Source organism: Micromys minutus (genome assembly GCF_963924665.1).
Source record: "Micromys minutus genome assembly, chromosome: 2".
Taxonomy (NCBI): Eukaryota; Metazoa; Chordata; class Mammalia; order Rodentia; family Muridae; genus Micromys; species Micromys minutus.
The window spans coordinates 86,664,043-86,681,623 of record NC_137971.1 but is presented as its reverse complement, the minus strand read 5'-3'; the positions used below and the strand labels follow the sequence as shown (position 1 = coordinate 86,681,623).

Here is a 17,581-nt window from a genome sequence, read left to right as displayed (position 1 = left end):
GCTGGAGCCATAGGTCTCTCAGTGTATGCTCAGTGGTTGGTGTTTTAGTCCATGAGAGTTCTGGAGGGTTTGGTTGGTTGATAATGTTGTTTTTCCCATGAGGTTGCTACCCCTTTCAGCTCCTTCAGTGCTTTCTTTAGCACCTTCATTGAGATTGCCTTTGCTTCTTGAACACTGGGATTAGATACATGCCACCACACCTAGTTCTTAATACCTTAGCATTATAGAACCGTAATTCTTTCTTACGCTTTTTACATAATCATAAAAATTTCAAAATCTGTTGGATCCATTAGCTCCTATCATCCAGTTTTCTAAGGGTCTGAACAACACTTAAGCTGGTTTAGTAATCTGGTTGTAGCCTAAGATAAAGTTGTTCACAGGATCAGGTCTACAGCAAATCACTCCAAAATCCTTTCCAGCGCATTTCCGTCTGCCCCCACTGTATATCACAAAGAATCTCCAACAATTACACCTTCTCTAAGGAGTCCCTGCTGCAGTTTACTGTCTCTAGCTGCAGAAAGATGGTGGCTGGAAAGGCGACCAGCAACCAAAGAAATCTGCTGCCCTCCGAAAAGTCCACCTGGCCCTTTTCTGTCTCCTTTCTCTACTGGCAATCTGTGCTACTCAGTTCCAATCCCAACCCCTATGGTCACTTTCTCATTCCTAACATTAGGAGTGTCCTCTGTCCCAACCAACTTCATGTTCAATCTTGCCTAGAAACAATAAGGTCCAAAACTCCTATGGCCCAAGAAACAACGCACATGCAAGAGATCAGTTTCTGTACCTGTTGTACCTCAGCCTACTCCAAGCACCTCTGCTATATCTCGGGATCCTTCCCCACATCTCATGTTCATGTTCTACCACGAGTTATTTCCAATATAGGGCATCTCTGCCTTAGTTATTACAGAGAGCCACAGAAAACGTAAAGAAACTTTGTCGAGCCTTTCATGTTTTCTCTTCAACATGAGGGAGAGGAGGATTCTGGTATGATGGAAGAATAGGAAACAACAGAAACCCTTCTACTTACACAATAACTGCATAAGCAGAATCTGTCAGGTATAACTGTTTGGAACTCTAGGATTTACTGAAGTATTGCAGCTTCCATACTAAGTCTTGGGCAGTAAATCCCAATTAACTAGTCAAACTGAGCTCTTAGCATGGCAGAAGCTACCCATTCCCCCAATTTATGTCAGGCAGCTGTTGACTATGCTCCTTACAGGAAGCTTACAGCAGCCAGTTTGGACAAAAAGGAGCCTTCTTCTCTAATCATTGGGATATGTGTACAGACTGCTCAGACTTTTGACTGTATCTTATTAATCACAAGAGTGTGAGCACAGGGGCTCCGCAGAAAACAGAAGCTTCCACAAGCCAGTTTGGATCAGGTCTGTCCCCCAAAGTCCTATGCTGCCAACCTGATGCTATCACGAGGTGGAACAGGTCACAGAAGTTTTCTGGTCATAGGAGTCATATCCTTACAGGAGACTGTGAAAGTCTGGTTTTTCTTTCATAACCCACTGATAATAAAAAGAATGGTGTTTCTTTGCACACTCTCTGTCATGGTATACTTACTATCTTGCCACAGGCCTAAGAACAAGATAGCTAACACCTTATATACTGAACTAAGTAAAAATAGACATTTCATCTTTATAAACTGATTATCTGTGGTATTTTGTTATAGTAATGGAGAAATGGCTTATGTAATTCAGGCAAGTAGCCATTGTTGTTCCAAGAATGAACTTGGACTTTTATCTAATTTCATATACAAAAAAAAATTAATTCAGTATGAATCAAAGACCTAAATATAAGGCCTAAAACAATAAATAACTCCTAGAAAAAAACCTAAGACAAACAAGTCAAAACACTGAATTTGGCAGTGTTTTTTTTTTTCTTTTAACATAACCAAAACTCAGAAACAGAAGGAAAGACAAACTAGACTTCATGAGAAGCTTAAATTTCACACATCAAATAATACTATCAGCAGAGTAAAGGGAAACCACAGAATGGGAGAATTTATCTTTACACCATTTTGCTAATAAGGAATTTATATCTAGAATATCTAAATACTAAAATTCAGTATCTGAACTAATCAAAAAATCAAAACAAAGAACTTTAACAGGCATTAGGGGAAAAAGTTATACAAAAGAATAATGATCCCATCCTAAATTCCATCCCCTTCCCAGAACATCCAAAGTAGAAGATAAGACTGGGGGCTGGAGAGTTGGCTCAGTGGTTAAGAGCACAGAAGTCCTGAGTTCAATTCCCATCAACCACACGGTGGCTCACAACCATCTGTAATGAGATCTGATGTCTTCTTCTGACGTGTCTGAAGATAGCTACAGTGTACTCATATAAATAAAATAAATAAATCTTAAAGAGAGAAAGGAAGGAGGAAGGCAGAAGGAAGGAAGGAAGGAAGGAAGGAAGGAAGGAAAGAAGGAAGGAAGAAAAAACTGGCAGGGCCCTGTGGTTGATGTCTATATGCAGATAAGGACAGGCACGAGGTAAGACAAGACCTGTGATTGGGCAGTGAAAAAGATTTCAGGGGACCAATCACTGGGTGAGGAGTAGGCAGGACTTCCAGGTCAAGGAGCAGAAGAGAGAAGGCAGCAGAAAAGAGACTTCCTTTTTGGACTGGAAGGAAGATAGAGACAACCTGTAGGTAGGGGAGGCACCTGGCTCAGGTAGCGGATCCCAACAGAGCATTTATAATTTATGTATTATTACAGGACAATTTGTCTTATCTAGGTGGGTAGTTTATATCATTATCAATTGGCTCCAAGTTTTTTGTGTAGATGTTTGTGGAGTGAGAATTTACTGATAGAAATCTGATAAATTACAAGCCTCAGGAGTTGTGACTTTACCGGGTTACTGGGAACTGTGACTATAACCACAGTGGGCAGATACTTGGAATGTGAGCAGAGTCCACAGCGGAGAGACCACCAGGGCAGAAACTAGCCAAGAGGGCTGCCGCTGGTGGGGATAGAGAGTAGCTGTGGGTAGCGTGGCACAGTGCCTGAGACCAGTCGCCACTTATTCACCACTGCAGGGCCCCATTAAAAATGAGAATGGGAGCTGGGGTTAGTGGCACATTCCTTTAATCCCAGCACTTGGGGGGCAGAGGCAGATGGATCTGATTTCCGGGCTAGCCTGATCTACAGAGCAAGTTCTAGGATAGCCAGGGCTACATAGAAACCTTTCCTTAAAAAGAGAGAGAGAGAGAGAGAGAGAGAGAGAGATGGACACACTAGCCAGCCCCACTCATAGCTTAAAGAAATGAAAGAGATTACAGTGTGATACTATAAGTTTTTCTTAACAAACTAGGGCAAGTTAAATGAAAGACAAATTCTTAGAAAGTACAAAAATTGACTCAAAAAGAAACAGAAAATATAAGTAGATCTAAGACAAGTAAAGAAATTAAATTAAAGATCTTACCACAAAGAAAAAGCTCAGGCACTGATGTTTTCAATCAAATAAGAATGATACCATTTCTACAGAGACTTTCAGAAAATAAGACATTTCCTAAATCACTCTACAAGGCCAAAGTCTTGTACCAAATCAAATACAGAAAGTAAAAAAATCTAGAGATCAAAATCTCACTTTCTTCCTCCTTCCTACCTCCTTATTCCTCCTCTCCCCCCTTGTTTTTGAAACAGGACCTTATATAGGACGAAAGTGAGGAAGGGTAGAATTATCATGATAGTTAGTATTGATTGCCAGCATGTCAGAATACAGACACCCAGGGTACACACCACTGAGGAGACAAGCCTGTGGGTACAAATTATCTTGATTAGGTTAACTGAGGCAAGAAGACCACCTTAAAAGTGAATAGCACCATTCATTCCCTGGGCTTGGGTTCTGGACTCCATAAGAAGGAGAAAGCTAGCTGAACACCAGCAATCACTGACAGAGAATATATCTGAAGACACTAAATCAGGCTTTTATTAAACCGTCTATGCTGCGCTCTGGATGAAAAGGGAGTGTAGCCCCAGGGAGAGGTATAGAAGTGGACTTTACAGGGACAGGGCAGATGTAAGCTTGAGGTTAGCTGGTCAAGCCCTGATTACCCGCAGGACATTTTCCAAGTATGGGACCATGGTATCTAATGCAGCCTGGTGTGAAATTTCAAATGCAGAACCCATCACTGGAGGACTGAGAGGAAACAATGTCACCAATGTTACTCCCTGTCAATCATTCATCTCTGCTTCCCAGTTGTGGATGCAATATAAACAGCTGTTTCAATTGCCTGCTGCCAGGACCTCCCAGGACCCCGAAACTGTGAGCCACAGTAATCCCTTTCTACATTTTGCCAGAGTGTTTTATCATGGCAACAGGAAAAGAAAGATACAAACAATAATCACTCTACAACACTGGTAAAAAGAAACTAAAGAAAACTGAAGTAAATGTAGAGTTTTTCTATGTTCATGAATGCAGAAGTTTCATGTTTTCTTAGGCTTTACTTTCACTTAAGTATATTGATATGTGCCTGCATGTGTGTCACACGTGTGTATGAGTGACTGTGGAGACCCAGAGAAGACAGTAGTGAGCTGTTCAGTGTGGGTGCTGGGAACCAAACACAAGTCCTCCAGAGCAGCAAATCCTCTTAATAACTGAACCATCTCTCTGGCCCTCCAATACTATTTAGATTACAGTTCTCCCCAGACTGACCCGTAAATTCAACTCAATCCTTGTCAGAACCCCAAAAGCCTTTATGTAGAAGTGGTTCTGATGCTAAGGTCCTGTTTCCCAATTGGTTCTTGATCTATTGGTAAATATGCCACAAGTCAACTGCTGGGAGGAAGGAAGAGGCAGGACTTCCGGGTCACTGCAGGCAGTCAAGCAGATGCCAAGTTGAGGACAAGAGTTTTTGCCATGCTTTGGAGGTAGAACAGCCAACCAGCCATGTGAGATCTGGGACATGGTGACCACAGGCCGCTTCTCCAGGTGGAAGGATGAGATGTTGATCTGGGACTAAAGGTAACTGAGTGACTAAAGTTGAAGACAGATTTAGGGTGCTGAGCTAAGATTATTGGGGAGGGGATTAATAATGCCCAGCAACTGAGCCAGTGAGGCAAGTTGAAATTGAGTAACTGTGCATGTCTGTGTTTTCCACCAGTGGATCCAATATTCTCTGCATGGGGTCTGGTAGTACGGTCTGTTCCTGGAGTGTAGGCAAGATAGCAAAAGCTACAGACAACATCTTTATGTAGAACCTAACATAGCTTTTGAAATATAAATGACCTAGATCATCAAAACAACTTTGAAAAGTACAGAATACTATGTTCTATACTTACACTTCTCAATTTCTAGGCTTACCATAAACCTACGGTAATCAAGACAGTATGGTTTACATACATATTGATCAATGGAACAGACCAGAAATTAACTTCTGTATACTTATAGTCAACTGATTTTTGACATTACAAATGCCATCTAGTGAAAAGAAAGAATAGCCTTTTTGACAAACAGTATCTAAAGATAAGAGTTTACACCTCATATAGCATATATTCAAATTAAACTCAAACACTAAAACTTACAAGAAGAAAAATATTGAATTAGGCAAAAATTACACATGATACCAAAGGCACAACCCATAGGAAAAAGATACTAAACTAGACTTCATTATAATTTAAGACTTGGTGCTTCAAAAAGACATTGTTAATAAAATGAAAGAAGAGGATATGGAGAGATGGTTCGGTGGTTAAGAGTACTTGCTGCTCCTCCAAAGGACCCAGATTCTATCCCCAGAGCCCACGGGGAAGCTCACAACTGTCAGTAACTCCAGTCCCAGGGGATCTGATGCCCTCTTCTGGCCTCCATGGGCACTGAAAGCACATGGTGTACATACATACAAGCAGGAGGAACATCCAAGTCTTCTAATGGCCTCCATGGGCACTGCTTGCTTTTGATGCACATGCATACAAGCAGGCAAAAGACTCATGCACAAAAAATAAATCTTAAAAAAATATTTTTTAAATAAAATGAAAGTGGGCTGGAAAGATGAGTCAGCAGTTAAGAGCACTTGCTGCTTCTTGTTGAGGACCAGGGTTTAGTTCTCACCATCCACATGGTGGTTCACAACCACTATAACTCCAGTTCCAGGTGATATCATGCCCTTGTCTAGCCTCTGAGGTCACCAGCACACACATTGTGAACATATATCCATGTAGGTAAACACTCAGATACATATAAAATAAATCTTGTTTTAAAAGAAGATAAATTAAATGGGGATGAGGAGAAGCTTAATAGGTAAAATGCTCGCCATGCAAACCTAGGGACCTGAGTTGGGACTATCCCAGATGCCCAGCACCCACATAAAAGCTAAACACGGCAGTGTGCTATTCATTACCCGGTGCAGGGGAGTCAGAGACAAGAGGATTTCTGGAGATTAATAGCCAGCTATTCTAGCCAAATTCTAGCTCCAATTCATTGAGAGATGCCAACTTAAGATGGAACTCAATTGCGAACATCTAGTATAAACCCATAACCTCCACATACACAACATGTGCTCGCACATGCTTGCACGGGTACACACACACACACACACACACACACACACATATATTGTTGTAATAAGGGGAAGGACCTCTTCATAAGGTCCCAACAACAAACCAAAATATGATTCTGTTGAAGTTCACCCTGTGAAATGAGAGTTTATTAGGTCTTCAGAGAGAGATGAGGGATGCTAAGAAGCATCCTGATCCACGGCTGTCACAGAAGAAAGTCTGGACATAGACAGAGTCCTTCTCTTGGTCTTTCCCAGATCATACACTCCAGCCTCTCTCTGAGATCTAGGCCCTGAGCAATTAAGACATAACCGCATACAAGCTGCTTAGAGACTAGAGACTCAGGTAAAGGTACAATGATCCCTCCTACGTCTTCCTTCTATCAGGGAATGTCAGCAGTCCACAGACACAGTGTGTGGACATTTGCAAGCAAGATCTGAGGAAGATGGTGGCTGTTTTGATCAGAGGACCACACTTTATAACACCCCCAGCCCCACCCACCCACATAGAAAATGAAGGGCTAGGGATATAGCTCAGTAGTAAAGCACTTGACTAGTATACAAAGCGCCCTGGGCATTTTAATCCCCAACAATGAAAAAGTTAAAACAGAAAACACTGTGATAGTATATTATATATTAAGTATATTACATACATTTCTATATTATTAGTAGTATATTATTTATAGTATATATTATCTGTGTAAAATATAATATACATATTATATAATATATAATTTAAATATATAATATGAATACTATAAGCCATACATCTAATAAAGACTCCTCTATTTAGAATTTGAACTCATCACTGAATAATTTTTAAAAACTACACACAAATGATACTAAAATTAGACAAAGGACTTGAACAGCTATTTCAGCAAAGGACACACAGACACAGCTAGAAATAACAAGTAAATATCCACAGCAGCGCCTGCCAACATGGAAACACTAACTGAAGCCCCCGTGAGCTGTCACTTCACGCTCACCACAGTAGAATGACTGCAGTAAAAAAGGTCAGCAAATGCTAGTGGAAAAGGAAAAACTGTCAGTTGTGGGAATATAAAACAGCGCAGCCACTTTGAATAATAGGTTGGCAGTTTCACATAATGTAAACATAAATTCATAACACTCCCACAATTTTCACTTCAAAGTATCTGCCGAGAGAAATGAAAATGTCTAGAGTCTTACATGAATTATCAGGATAGCCCCCACGATGGAAATAATTCCAAGTGATGAATAAAACAAAATACGGTATATTCATATAATTTATATTACTTATCCATAAAAGGAATGACAATGTACTGATACATGCTACAACTCAGATGGACATCAAAGTAATCTAAATGAAAGAGACAGGTCCAAAAGGGACACATAGCATATGACTCTATTTATACAAATTGCCAGAAAAAGGCAAATTTATGGAGATAACAATCAGAATAGTGGTTATCTAGGTCCTGAAGTAGAAGTGAGAATCAATCATAAATGGTGGAAACTAGACTACTCTTTGTGTGTGTGTGTGTGTGTGTGTGTGTGAATGTGGTAAATGTGTGTCAAAGAAAGTGTATGGAAGTCAGAGGACAAGTTTTGGGAGTCACTTCTCACTTTCCACCATGTTCAAGGTAGGGTCTTGCTTGTTGCTACTGCTAGACATCATACTTCAAGGTAAAGTCCAGGAGTTCTAGCCAATATCCTGTCTTCACCTCCAATGTCACTGTTGGAGGGCAGAGTTAAGAGACAGGGAATCTCGGGTAGTTAGGCTTGTAGAGCAAATGTTTCTTTGGAGCCTCCCTTCCAAATCACCTCTCAGGCCCAACACTGCATTTTCAGTTAATTAAAATATCCCAAAGCAGGACAACTCTGAAATGACATATCACTGAATTATATACTTAAAACAGGTGAATTCAAGGCTTATCAAGCCCATCCATTGACACTACCTAAGGACTGAGAATTCCTTTGTGTCCTGCGAGGAACCCACCCCCACAGAGCAGTGTTCCTTAAAGTGGAATTTTTTTCCCCATCCATGCCCTGCTGTTCACCAGGGGGGTGTCACTCTTACTGAGACCCCAGGCTTTCACCATAGCCCCACGGTGTTATGAAAGGTATCCGACCCATTTCTTACTTTAAAGTGATATGATTAATGCTTGAAAGGTCAATCCAGATCCGATGAAAGAGACTGGAGGCCAGCCTGGGCTACATAGTGAGTGGCTCACACAGTGAGACTCTGTCAAAAACAAACAAACCTCAAACAAAACTGCATAAATCTGTCCTTCCAAGGGGGGGATGAGGTAGTTGCAGGGAGGGAATAAGAGCCCCTAGCACAGTCCTCTGCATCCCCTACCAACCTCTCCTGGAGTCTTACCGGTCCCCACACCCTCAGTCCCAAGGCTCTCCATAGTTCTGACGGAATGCCCTACCTCCTCAGCAGGCTCGGCTACCCTCATCACCTCCTTAAAAAGTGGTTCTGGAGCGGCGAGACCCTAGAATATGGGCCGCACGGGCCGCTGCATGTACCTACTCTCACAAATGTTTGTACCGCATCAAGCCACGGGATCCACACTGACCTGTCGCGGCGAGAAAGCCCTCGAACAGCAACAAGCGCCGCTTCACGTCTGAAGCTGATTAAGGCTGGGACCACGTGCCCCGCGAACCCGGGCCCGCCCACCACAGGCCCCGCCCATCGCCGGGCCCCGCCCACGGCGCACAGCAGTTAGCTTGGTAACTGGCGCGAAAGAAGGGCAGCGGGAACGCGGAAGGCGTGTCCGTGCGGGCGCTACGCGCGTGCGCCCGGAGAAGCAGGCCGGGCGAGGGTCTGTACCCAGGGCCTGAGAGGCGGAAGTGTAAGGGGCAGGGGTCCTTGGAGTGCGCGATGAGGGCGAAGGGGGTGTTGGGGTCGCGGGGAAGCTGCCGCCCGGATCCGGGCCTGGGTGCGGTTGACTTGTCTGTGTCTGTGTCCAGGGAGACATGGAGTACTGTCTGGCGGCCGCGGCGCTGAACGGGGTGGACCGGCGCTCGCTACAGCGCTCTGCTCGGCTGGGGAGGGAAGTATTGGAGCGCGCCAAGAGGAGGGCAGTGGACTGGCATTCTCCAGAGCGACCCAGAGGCAGCGTGGGGGTCCTTTACCCTCAGGGCCCCTACCAGGAACGATGGTCGGTCCCGGGTCCCCAGCGCCTCCTAGGAGAGGTGAGGGCTGGAGCTTGGGGACTACCTAGTCATTCTTGGCTTCCACGTCCAAAAGATGCAACGCATCCCAACAAAAAGTGGAAAAGTCGTTTGGAAAATGCTTTGAATCTTTTTTTTTTTTTTTTTAACACGGTCTCTTATAGCCCAGGCTGGCCTTGAACTAGTACTTACGCTTCAGGTACTAGTAGTATTAAAGGAGTTGTGTACAAGCACAGTGTGACTCAGTTCTTTTTTAGTAACAAAAGAATAGTAATATTCTGTTTACTTATAAAATAAAATTTCTTACCGCGTGCGGTGGTGCACACCATTAATCTTAGCACTCAGGAGGCAGAAGCAGACAGATCTCTGAGTTCGAGATTAGCCTGGTCTACATAGCATGTTTCATGCCATCAAGTGAGACCCTGTCTAAAGTAAATAAATACAATTCTTAGTGTAGTGCCAGAACTCAGGAGATGGGGGCTGAGGATCATGTACAAAGTCTTCCTAGTGTACATGTGACCTTGTCTCAAAAATCATGAACAACAATAACAGTTCCCACTACTGTGACTTGCCATGTATTAAAACAGAGAGAAGAAAGGCGCCCACCCCTTAGTACTTCCTTCAGAACAATGGCTGAATACATGGACTATACTTCAAGTCAGTGTGCGGTAAGTTAATGTGAACTAACTCCGTGCCCCTGATCTGTGCTTGGGAAGACTCAGTACTCCTCTATCCCATGACCTTTATGGAAGCAGATTATAATCAGTTACTTAAGGCAGGTAGTAAATGCAAGTTAGAATCCATCCAACACACATTGACCCGTTTCCTAAATCTAGTTAGCTGTTGAGGATACAGCCATAAACAAACCAGAAGTATTCTTCATCCTTTTACAGTTGTATGAAAGTGTGTTGTGTTTATGTGCTAAATTCCAGTTATTTGATTTGAGGATGTTTTCTTTTCCCTTTGACATGAAGTTAAAATCCTCAGGGTAACACCTGAATTGTTTTGTTTTTCAAAATGTGCTGAATCAAAATCTCCAAGTCTGTATGTTAGGTCTTTTTTCTTTTTGTTTTTTTCTAGACAGGGTTTCTTTGTGTAGCCTTCCTTATACTGGACCTTGCTCTGTAGACCAGGCCAGCCTCAAACTCACAGAGATCCACCTGCCTCCGCCTCCTGAGTGCTAGGATTAAAGGTCTGTGCCACCACCACCTATATGATAGTATGTTAGGCCTTAACCTTCAGTGTCTGTTTCCAGTTTTCCACTGGTATATTCTGGAATATACCAATGGGTTTTTAAACAGTTGGTGATAGTGATGACCATGTGAAACCGGTGATTGGTTTCCTAGTGGCAGGACCTGCTTCCCATGGGTCAACACCTGTTCTGTAATGCTCAGCTATGAGCTCCTAAACCTCATCTAGGGCATCTGACCAAACAGTGAGAAGTTGACAATGCACTTCTGGACATGAAACTTCCTTCGTTGTGTTCTTTGGCCTTTGGTAAAGTTCAGATTTCTAAAGCCTCAGGCTTTATTATGGACTTGTTTGGCTCACACTGAAAGATGAAGAGTAAATTATCACAACACCATGACCCCAGAGTAACCAGGCTTTGCTTTGAGTGGCTTGGCTTTAAGGATATTGGTGTATAAGCAGGATGGAAAAGAATTGTTTTCACTATGTGTTTAGGCTTCAGATGTTAAGACCTATAAACTGCCAGTCTTTCTGTTTTGTTGGAGATAAGATCTGGAGTAGCCCAGGCTGGCCTCAGACTTGCTACTTAAAAAAGCCTTTCCTTGAACTCTGATCTCCCTGCTTCCGCTTTTTGAGGATAGGGATTATGGACATCCACTGCCAACTTCTATCTTTTACAAACATTCTTTAGCTTCCAAGAATAGGATTTCAACCAATGGGATACGGTTCAGAGAATATTTTTAATGTTTATATTTATCCTAGGGTGGCTATAGGACAATCTGTACCCTCAGCTCTACTACAAAATGGTTGACTGGATTCATGGTTCAGTCGAAGGAATCACAGTTGTCTTTGAGGCTTAGCAAACTGGTGTTCATGTAGGTTTTCAGCTGTGGCCCACTTCAGTCCTGTTATAGAATGGCACTTCAGAACGTCTTGGCTTTTTGAAGATATAGGAAGGTGTTCTGGGTTTGGCTCCAAAATTTTGAAGTAGCCCTTAAAATGTCATAGGTCCATGTCCTGAGTTCCCTCCCCAGCTTCTCAATCCTCTTCTCACATTCCTTTGACTCTGTCCCTACAGTATGTTCCACACAGGCTTCGGATGCCTTTACTACTCACAGTCCAGGGCAAACCTAAGGTTAACTTGGAAGAGAAGGAAGGAACTAAACAAGAAGAACGTAGCTTTTCTGATCTTTTGTGTTATTCCCAAACCAGAGATCGCTCTCCTTCCACTCCCCTGTAGGAAACCCAGGGGCAAAAGGCTGTGTGGCTTTTAGGTTTATGTTTTGTAGGCTTCTGTGTTTCTTCAACTTAAAGAAATTATTACATTCTTCCCTCATTCTTGTCTGAGTACCTGGAAAGGAAACACAGAATTGTTGATCTGACTCTTGTCAGATGAGGAAATGAAAAGGTGTGTGCACCTAACATGGAAGCAAAGATGTGACACCTTTACCCTAGCAGAGAAAATGATCCCAGCCTACCTTTATTTAGTTGGTCAGAGCTCTTGCCCTACAGAGGCAGCAGATGGCAGCAAAGCCATGCCAAATTCAGTTTCCTTGTCTTTTCAGGCTCAGGCTTATAGGACAGGTAATTTCGCTTTTTTTCCTCATGCTTCCTTCCTTAACCTTACTGTTACAAGTATCATGGAGTCTGAAATTTTGGCCTGAATATTTAAATGATTTTTCACATTGCTCCTCTAGAAATACTACTCATCTATGCCAGAGGAAGGAGGGGCAACCCACGTCTACCGTTATCACAGAAGGAAGCCTCCAGAAACGCACGTGTACTCAGACACAGGGCATAGTCAAGAACATGTACGTGTCTGCCGTTCCGCAAGCACCTGCAGTCTCACGGCTTGAGACCTTGGTTTAGAAGTTCCTGTGGGATTTTGTGTTATCAGCTGCCTGTGTGACTCAGCATTACAGTGCTCAGCAGACATGTCACTTGACAGCCTCAGGGAATTTCCAGAAATAGGAGTTTGTCTGAAATGTGAGATTATTTATTTTCACTCTAGGATCTTCAGCTGAACCTGTAATCCTGGGCTGGGCGGGGGCGGGGGGGGTTCTTAGGCAGGCTTTAAAGGAAATACAAAGGGGTTGTTTTAAAGGTTTTATTTTTGAGCCAGGCATGGTAGCACATGCCTTTAATCCTAGCACTTGGGAGACAGAGGCAGGTGGCTCTCTTGAGCTTGAGGTCAGTCTGGTCTACATAGAGAATTTTAGGACAGCCAGAGTGACATTGACTGCCTGAATAACTTTATTTTCAATTACATGTATATACAAGTGTGTCTGGGTATGGGCGTGTGCACACAAATCTAGAAGAGGGTGGGTCCACTGGAGCTGAAGTTAGCCAGTGGTTATGAGCCACCCAGTGTGAGCACAGGGAACTGAACATGGGTCCTCTGCTCTTAAAGAACCAGAAGCCCTTCCTCATATACTCTGTCTTTTAATACACATTGTCATTTGAAAGCCAAGGGTTATGTTTTGTTCAATGGAAGTGGGCTTTTTGGTTTTGATTTTTCTTAAACTCCTTTAGTTATAACTTAAGTCCAGATTCAAATCCCTAAGTTAACCTCCTGACTTTTCTGGCCTGTTAAGTCATCATAAGGTAGGAGAGCGGAGGGAGGGGTTAGTAAAAGTGGCAGGAGTGAGCATGGATATTTGAGTGGGCTCATTGCAGGCTTGAGAGCCCTTTAAGTCCCTCTCTGGGATGTGAAGAGTCACCAGAGTCTGTCCTGCAATTCTCTCCCCACCCTGGCCTGGGCTCTCCTATGAGAGCTCTCTTAAGGTGTATACATGGTGAGGTGTCATTGCTCTGTCCTGTGATGTACAAAAGGGGTGTCTCTAAGGCCTTATCCTGTTCCCTGCTAATAACATTTGGAGAGGCAGGGAAGAAAACTGTTTCTGAGTCTGTTGAGTATCATGACTTCAGCATTTTGGTCTTCCCTTCCATCCAGGAGCCCCGTGTCCAGGAAACCAAGGCTGTGAGATTAGAAAACCCTGCTTGTAAGCAACAGGCATGGGAATGGGCCTTAAATATGCCAGACTCCAAACCCCACATAAGAAATCCATGACTAAAAATAGTTCTAAGTGTACCAAACAAATCACTAATAACAAGTAACAGATGAGAAAAGCCATACAAAATAATTTTAATAAGATAAAAGAAAATGTCCTTGCTTTTTGGCGGTCGAAGCTTATCTTAGTCCTAATCAATATTTGTCTTGACAGAGAAACTGTGGAGGAGAGACATCTGTTGGTCTAGGAAGTATCTATCGAACATCAGAGCATTCTCCAGAGTCATCTTGGCCTGTGAGTACAGAACTAAGTGTGCTGGGCTTCACCACCTTTCTATAAGTCTGACCCATTACTTAGTGGGCTCTGTTTGTGTGGGCTCCACAGTGTCTTCAAATCAGGAGGTTTACACTTGAGGAGCCACAAGATTTTGGGTTGGTACAAAGTGTTATTTTCTTTGTGTCCTTTCCTTCACTGGAGGTTTGAGGGATGCTCTGGGTGCCTTAGCTCATAGCTGTGGTTGGAAAGAATGTGAAGTATTCACAACTCTCTTCCTAGACTCAGCTGGGCTGGCCTTGGCTCCTGCTAGAATTCCACCATCTGTTAAAGCAGCAGGAGGGCCTGACCCTCTGCTTGTAAAATGCAGCCTTTGCTGAAATTCCAGAATGTGTACATGTGGTGATACCAGGTTCCAGCTCGTTTGAAATGTTTCTGTGGGGGGAAAAAAAAATAGAAATAGGTAGGAGTTGTTTCACTTTCAGGACCAGACGGGTAAGTGATCTACATTCTATCAAGTTTGTTTGAGACTTAGAAGAGTTGGAATTCTGAGGAAAGGAACTTGGACACGTCCCTGCAATAAATCCCTTCTTGTTTGTATACAGTTTGTTACTAGCCAGGATTCAGATTATTCTAGAGTTATTAGCAACTGAAAACTTCTGCTTCTGGTACAAGCGCAAGCTGTTGTCTTGGGAGTCTTGGGCATGGGAGTCTCCATTGGTGCTGCTTTTGGTAATTCTGATTGGCCTGTTGTTCTAGTGTGAGTGATAGATTTTTTTTTTTTAATGTGTATGTGTGAGTACTTGGATGTATGTGTACCATATGTGTGCCTGGCAGAGATCACACATCAGAAATCAGAAGAGGATGTCAGGACCCCTAGAACTTGATTTATAGGGTTTTGTAAGCCATCATCTGGGTTCTAGGATCCAAGCTTGCCTCCTCTACAAGAGCAGCTAACACGTGTTCTTTACAGCTAAGCCATCTCTCCAGACCCCACACAAATGCACGTTCTTACTGCTACCATGTATGTAGAAAAGCAGAGCGTGTCCTTGCCTGTGGTTCTGAGCCCCCTGGGTATTTTCATAGTTGACCTCTGGTAAACAGTACCATATCTTCCTTGCTCACATCAGTTAAGGTGTTAAACCTTTCAGAATCGGTAAGAACAAAGTAAATTTTGAAAATGTTGACCTAAAATCTGTCTGCAAGGCAAGGTGGAATGAAAGTACAAAATTTTTCATTTGTTCCAGCTATAAAATTTGCTAGCCAGTAGTCTCCCATGTTTGGTGTAAAAATTGACAACTCTGCCTTTGGTTTCTTACAAGCATTGAGTAGATATGAAGTAGCAATAGCAACCCAGATACATTTTTTTTCCTTTGAGACAGGCCCTGGCTAGCCTGAAATTCTAGGTAGACCAGGCTAGCCATGAACTCAGAGATCCCCTTGCTTCTCTCTCCCAAGTGCTGCAGTTAAAAGTGTGTACCACCATGCCTGACTCAACCCAACTGCACCTGGGCTCTTACCTGTCCTCTCCTGGTTTGTGACTTTGCTTTTTTGCCATGTGAATGAAGGCCACACCCTGCCAATGCACCTACCCTGAGCCACATCCCAGCCAGGGTAGTCCTGGACAATGGTTTGTACTCAGTTCAGCTCATAATACTGTCTCACCAACTTCAGCTTCCAGGGCTTTGCAACATAAAAATGCCAGTCTTTCAGGGAAGTGCTTCAGTGACGGGAGGGCAACCATTCATATTATTAGCTTGGGAGAGAAACAATGCCTCTTCTCAAGAAAGTCTAGCAGAACCTGATTGAAAAGAGTCACTCTTATTCCAACAGACCTTGCCAGTCTCCACTCATAGGTACCACTTTCTGCTTCTCATCCCCCAAGCAACAGCTCCTCTTCCTCTGCCTAACCCTACTTCACCTAAGGCCCTGGTCTCTTTTCTTCTTTTTTCCTTTGTTATGGTTTCTATGATTTTGTTTTTGTTTGGTTTTGGTTTGTTTGTTTTAAGTCAGGGTCTTTTTTATGTAACCCTGGCTGTCCTGGAACTCTGTATGTAAAGCAGGCTGGCCTCAAACTCATAGAGACTGCCCCTGTCTCCAGAGGTATGAGCAGCCACACCTGTGGGATGGTCTTATAATTCCACATGTTCCTATAACACTTTGTCATTAACAAAGTTCTCACATGCTTGCTTGTCAGATAGGTATTCTCACAGATTTAGAAAGAAAGCAGTGAGCATAAAGGCTCACCAAAACAAGTTTTTTTATCATGTGACCAAGTGGGGCCTTGCAAGCAGGACCCCTTATCTGTACATTTTGCCCCACTTCTGGCATACAAAGGCACCTGGTGGAGATGCTAAAATGGCTCTAAGATCTGTATATAAACCACCTGAACTTCTTTTCCTTCCAGACTGAGAACATCTCTAAGGACCTCTACATAGAAGTATATCCAGGGACCTATTCTATCACCGTGGGCTCAAGTGCCTTAACCAAGAAGACGCATGTGGTTGCAGTTGACTTGGGGCAAAGTGTGGACTTGGTGTTCCCTATATGATGTTGACAATCACTGCCGTCATTTCACTCTGAAGTAGGAAGAAGAATAACATCACCCTATAGTTGTCTTAATAATGATGCATCAATCCTGGGTTTCATGCTGGCTGTAGTGGGGCAGTTTTTCTGGAGTCTGTCTCATTCAAGCTCATGTTTACCTGAAATTATAGAAGTCCCCATCCTTGTGTGTCTGAAAACAATAACATTTTGGTGCTGTCTGAACAGCTTTAACTGCTGGCTTTCCAAGTGTTAATTATGGTAATAAAGGGAAAGATTGGAAATAAAAAGAGTTCATTTTATTGGTATTAAGAAGAAGGACAATGTACAGCTGTAGTGTTATGAGAAGATAGTACAGATGGCATGCTTTTGCCCAAAGCAATGGGCACACCTCTGGGAATAGGCGTCCTCAGCAGTTCATCAGGCCACTGGCAGGGAGGTCCAGTGCAGGGCCACCAGCTTCTGTGCCTTCACAGCAGTTGCTCTTAGGCACGCGTCCTCCTGTTCCTTTGTCAACTACTCTTTGTAAACCCTTTTCAAGTGTGTACTTCATGATCCTTTAACTTCCTGTAAGAGAAGAGTCTTAATTCATACATGCTGACTGTAATTGTAAAGATTATTGTTGTTTTTTAAGATGAGACAGTCTCAGTGTGGTAGCAGCCTGGCCTAGTGCTCAGAATCTGAAGGCACCGTGTCACGTAGGCAGGCTTCTGACTTGAAACAGTCCTGTCTCAGCTTCCCAAATCTTGGGGTTTACAGGCATGAGCCACAATGCCTGGTTTGCTTTTTAAGATTATTTTTATGTGTGTGAGTACTTTGCCTGAATGTATGCATGTATGTGTACCACATGTGTTCCTGGTACCCATGGTGGCCAGGAGATGGTTTCAAGTTGCCATATGAGTGC

At 43.1% G+C, this 17,581-nt stretch overlaps 1 protein-coding gene across 2 annotated transcripts; it reads left to right on the top strand.

Annotated features, from left to right (window-relative positions):
- Positions 1–9,243: 9,243 nt before the first annotated feature.
- On the top strand, positions 9,244–16,868 carry AKIP1 (A-kinase interacting protein 1). 2 transcript variants are annotated; one of them, XM_080912730.1, is made up of 6 exons: positions 9,244–9,309; positions 9,458–9,682; positions 10,249–10,329; positions 12,547–12,660; positions 14,074–14,154; positions 16,541–16,868. In XM_080912730.1, exons 2-6 carry the CDS (start codon positions 9,464–9,466, stop codon positions 16,682–16,684), a joined length of 639 nt encoding a protein of 212 aa, XP_080768856.1. In that variant the 5' UTR covers positions 9,244–9,309; positions 9,458–9,463; the 3' UTR covers positions 16,685–16,868. The 2 variants fall into 2 exon arrangements, with proteins under 2 accessions (XP_080768856.1, XP_080768857.1); XM_080912731.1 differs by having other exon boundaries at positions 9,288–9,339.
- Positions 16,869–17,581: the final 713 nt, after the last annotated feature.